Source organism: Palaemon carinicauda, chromosome 38 (genome assembly GCF_036898095.1).
Source record: "Palaemon carinicauda isolate YSFRI2023 chromosome 38, ASM3689809v2, whole genome shotgun sequence".
Taxonomy (NCBI): domain Eukaryota; kingdom Metazoa; phylum Arthropoda; class Malacostraca; order Decapoda; family Palaemonidae; genus Palaemon; species Palaemon carinicauda.
Window position 1 is genome coordinate 16,886,809 of NC_090762.1, and position 5,000 is coordinate 16,891,808.

General features: G+C 33.7%; 1 protein-coding gene across 1 annotated transcript in view; it reads right to left on the minus strand.

Annotated features, from left to right (window-relative positions):
• LOC137630246 (inactive tyrosine-protein kinase 7-like) overlaps nt 1-5,000 on the minus strand; it is a 40,886-nt gene that overhangs the window by 12,143 nt on the left and 23,743 nt on the right. Inside the window, exon 3 of the mRNA XM_068361704.1 lies at nt 1-77. This exon is cut by the window's left edge and continues 134 nt beyond it. Coding sequence (XP_068217805.1) covers nt 1-77 — 77 coding nt within the window. The remainder of the gene's footprint in view (nt 78-5,000) is intronic.

A 5,000-nucleotide genomic window follows, 5' to 3' on the forward strand; every position in this document is an offset into this window, starting at 1 on the left:
TGGAATCTCTCGTCGGCGATGAAGGTGTAGCGATCCACTGTCAGGATGTGCGAGTCGCGGCTTCTGATCCAGGATATCTGTAAGGTGGTGATAAGGAATGAAAGCTATACAAGGACATTGGATGCATGTTGATTGAAAGATGAAGTAGAGGTGTTGACGGGGTTCTGGGGTTATAAATGGAGGGTCATGGTAACAATACAATGAGTAGGAAGATTTATTTATTATTTCTAAAATGAAACTGTCACTTTGGCATTTCCTTTCAATGCTGTTCTAGGATCTTGGTTAAGTAGGATTATAGATTTCTCTACGGATCACTTTATGACGGAGATAGTGTTTTAATAAACGGGCTTTAGTCTTCTGTCTCATGTTATTTAGGAATTGATTAACAGCAAATCCTTCCATAGAATACATTTTCTGTCACCTGAATTGACTAGCGAGCCACGTAATTATGTGCAGAAATGTATAACCCTTGATTGTTTAACGAGTTGCTAAAAATTGTATGTGACCCTTGATTTTCATCGATTATTCAAAACATTGCTTCCCAAAGACCATAAATTCATCATGAAACAACCGTTGTTATAATGTGCAGCATGTGCAATTGGGATGATAATGGCTTACCTGCAACTGAAGACTACATGCAAGTTTTAAAATTGCATTGCAACATGTCTCTTCGAGCAGGCACACCATTGGATTTGTCTGCAAGACTACTTTAGCACCTCATAACCATTTTATTGGCAACAAAAAAAAGTGTTTGTCCAATTTCACCCAACAGTGTCCCAATCTATATGCTAGAACCGCTATTATATTAAGGAAATTACCTTTTTATTTCTCTTTCGACCTCTTGGTAATTTAGTCAGTTTGACCAAAAAAAAAAAGTGTAATTTAAACATGCTTTCCTGCCATGCCATGAACGTGCACGAACCACGAGCACCATCAGAAAGTATTCACGGAAGTTTAATAGACATATTCATTATTAAAAGAAGTCTGTCACTTGAGGGACATGAAGTGAAAGTTATGAAACTTTGACATATTCATTAGTAAAAGATGTTTGAGACTTGAGGGACATAAGGTGAAAGTTATGAGAATCCTGAGACATAAAGTGTCATATCTTAAATGAAAGGTGTCAAATACTGTACAACATTCGTGTAGCGTCACTTACTCACAGCTTTGCAAATTACAATGGAGAGAAATAAACTACAGATTTGATTGAGTTTTTATGCGGGAATTTCGCGAAGTACTTGTAACGGGTAATGTTTTTCCGGATTTTATGATTCCGACTTCATTATATGATAATGTATTTCTTAACGTTTTTATATTTACGAATTATTGTTTTCAAATACTTTATACCCATATAAACATAGCATATGCTAAACACACACATACACGCATATATATATACAGTATATATATACATGTGTATATATATATATATATATATATATATATATATATATATATATATAATATAATATACAGTATATATATTATTTATATATGTTATGTATTATATGTATGTATATATATATATATATATATATATATATATATATATATATATATATACGTGTGTATTTATATATATATATATATATATATATATATATATAGAGAGAGAGAGAGAGAGAGAGAGAGAGAGAGAGAGGAGAGGAGAGAGAGAGAGAGAGAGAGAGAGAGAGAGAGAGAGAGAGAGACGTATAAATGTATAAAAAAGACATTTACAATATGTTTGTAAGTAAATAACAAAAACATACCAAGAAAAATACAGAATAGAATCAATATAAGAATGATGGGAGATAATATGAACCGTGATATAGTAGAATTGTAATAGCACAAAATAGATAAGGTCTGATGAGCTTTGAATGGACTGGAAATGAGGACCTCGACAAAGACATGACCCTGAAAAGAGTATAAGAGAAACCAAAATAGAAGTCTATTGATGATGATAAAGTCTAAAAGGAATTAAATAGGAAATCAAGAGGAATCCTATCATATGAAAATTCATACAACTAGAGGGGTACTCAGTAGAGGGCAGACCTTCGCCGCGGTAATTTATTCCTAGACCTTTTGCTCTACCTTGACCTTGAACTTTGACCTTAATATGTATTTATTGGCGTGGATTTTCATACACATAAATATGAACCAAGTTTGAAGTCTGTGACAATGATGTCCAAAATTATGGCCCGCTGAGATACTACCTCTAGAGAGTTATTGGGTCATTTGACTGGCCAGACAGCACTACATTGGATCCCTCTCTCTGGTTACGGCTTATTTCATCTTTGCCTACACATACACAGAATAGTCTGGCCTATTCTTTACACATTCTCCTCTTTCCTCATACATTTGACAACACGGAAATTACCAAACAATTTTTCTTCTCTCAAGAGGTTAACTACTGCACTGTAATTGTTCAGTGTCTACTTTCCTCTTGGTAAGGGTAGAAGAGACTTTTTAGCTGTGGTAAGCAGCTCTTCTAGGAGAAAGACACTCCAAAATCAAACCATTGTTCTCTAATCTTGGGTAGTGCTATAGCCTCTGTACCATGGTCTTCTACTGTCTTGGGTTAGAGATCTCTTGCTTGAGGGTACACTCGGGCACACTATGCTATCTTGTTTCTCTTCCCCTTGTTATTTAGAAGTTTTTATACTCTCGTTATTTTCAAGTTTTTATAGTTTATATATGAAAGATTTATTTTATTGTTGTTATTGTTCTTGAACTTCTTGTAGTTTTTACTTATTTCCTTTCCTCTCTGGGCTATTTTCCCTGTTGGAGCCCTTGGGCTTATAGCATCCTGCTTTTACAACTAAGGTAGTAGCTTAGCAAGTAACAATCATAATAATAATTGGACATTTTGCTTGACTGTGATCGTGACCTTTGGCTTTGACCTTCCTGTATTTAATCATTTCCAGCTTCTTATATGACAGTTAATCCCTGCAAGTTTCATTACTCTGCGATTAAAATTGTGTCCAGAAAGGTTTTCACTAACAGACACATACAAAGAAACACACAAATAAACAAACGCTAATACACAAACAAACACACAAATACACAAACACTAATACACAAACAAACACACAAATACACAAACAAACACACATACACAAACACTAATACACAAACAAACATACAAACATACAAACACACAAAAAGGGGTAAAACATAACCTCCTTTCAATTTCGTGGACGGAGGTAATAAACTGAAAAAAAAAAAAACTGAAAAGGAATGCAAACAAGGAGAACCGGGAAATGCACAGAAAAGAAGCAAAGCAAGAGGAAAAACGCTGATAAGAAGCAGATAGGCAAACATCCAGTCACGTCCCAATACGACGAAGAAGGACATGCGCAAGTCATAAGAATCAATGGAGAAGGCACTCGGCCAAAAAGATTAGTTCGGTTAACCTAACGCAGGGACTCTCTCTCTCTCTCTCTCTCTCTCTCTCTCTCTCTCTCTCTCTCTCTCTCTCTCTCTCTCTCTCTCTCACATATATATATATATATATATATATATATATGTGTGTGTGTGTGTGTGTGTATGTATGAATATATGTATGTGTGTATATATACATTTATATTAGTATGAAGTATATATATATATATATATATATATATATATATATATATATATATATATATATATTCAAATAAGCCATATATATTTTTGATATATTAATGTCTGGATTCTCTTAACAACCTCGGGATCACAGACCCAGGCGAAATCTCACAAAGACAAGAGCTTGGCTCCGGCCGGGAATCGAACCCTGGTCGGCAAACTTATATAGACAGTGACTAACCCACTTGGCCACGAACAAGTGGGTTAGTCACTGTCTATATAAGCTTGCCGACCAGGGTTCGATTCCCGGCCGGAGCCAAGCTCTTGTCTTTGTGAGATTTCGCCTGGGTCTGTGATCCCGAGGTTGTTAAGAGAATCCAGACATTAATATATCAAAAATATATATGGCTTATTTGAATATGAAAAACACGTAAAAATGTGCAAAATTTATCAATATATATATATATATATATATATATATATATATATATATATATATATATATATATATATATACACACACACACGCTTAGTCATCTAGTTACGGGTGTTGGGCAGAAATTTCATTTGTCGAGAAAGAGATCTATCATTGTTTTTCCCTCGGTCTTTCTGTCTTAACTTATGCAGAAAATTCGAAGAATACGTAATTATATCTATACTCCATGTTTGTAAAATGACATCTAAGGAAACTGAGGTGTGCAAAAACTAGCTTTGTATAATTCACTATAGGTCATTCAAAGGTGAACAGATGTGGTGTATTATGAATGTTTTAAAAGCGGTACGTTTTCTGGATGGAAAATATTGTTTATTTAATACTTGATGTTATCCTCAACCAGACGAAGAAAACAGCCTGATTCAAATGTTGTTTTTATTAACTTTCCATGAATTCTTAAACCATATTCTTTATTTAAGAAAGAATATGACCTCGTACCATTTCCTTTTAGCCGTTTATCTGATATACAATGAATATAGAAAATAGTATTCCTTGATTCAAATGTTGTTTGTATTAACTTTCCACGAATTCTTAAACCTTATTCTTTATTTAACAAAGAATATGACCTCGTACCATTTCCTTTTAGCCGTTTATCTGATATACAATGAATATAAAAAAATAGTATTCCTTTAACTTCATTCCAAGCGTTGATGATATTCCTAGAGAGAAATATTCCTTTAACTAAGACGTTTTATTTACCCTCATTCTTTATTCCACTTTATAATTACCTTCCTTAATCCTTCACTACGGAGGCAACAAAGGCTTTGAATAACATTCAATTATGGGGGAAAACAAAGGGAAAAGAGCTCGCGCGAAAACTTGACAGGCCAGGAAGACTTTTGATTCAGAAAATCTCCCCGTGTATGAAATCTAGTACTCATATTAAAGCATTCGTCGAGAGTGCAATATATATATATATATATATATATATATATATATATATATATATATATATGTATAT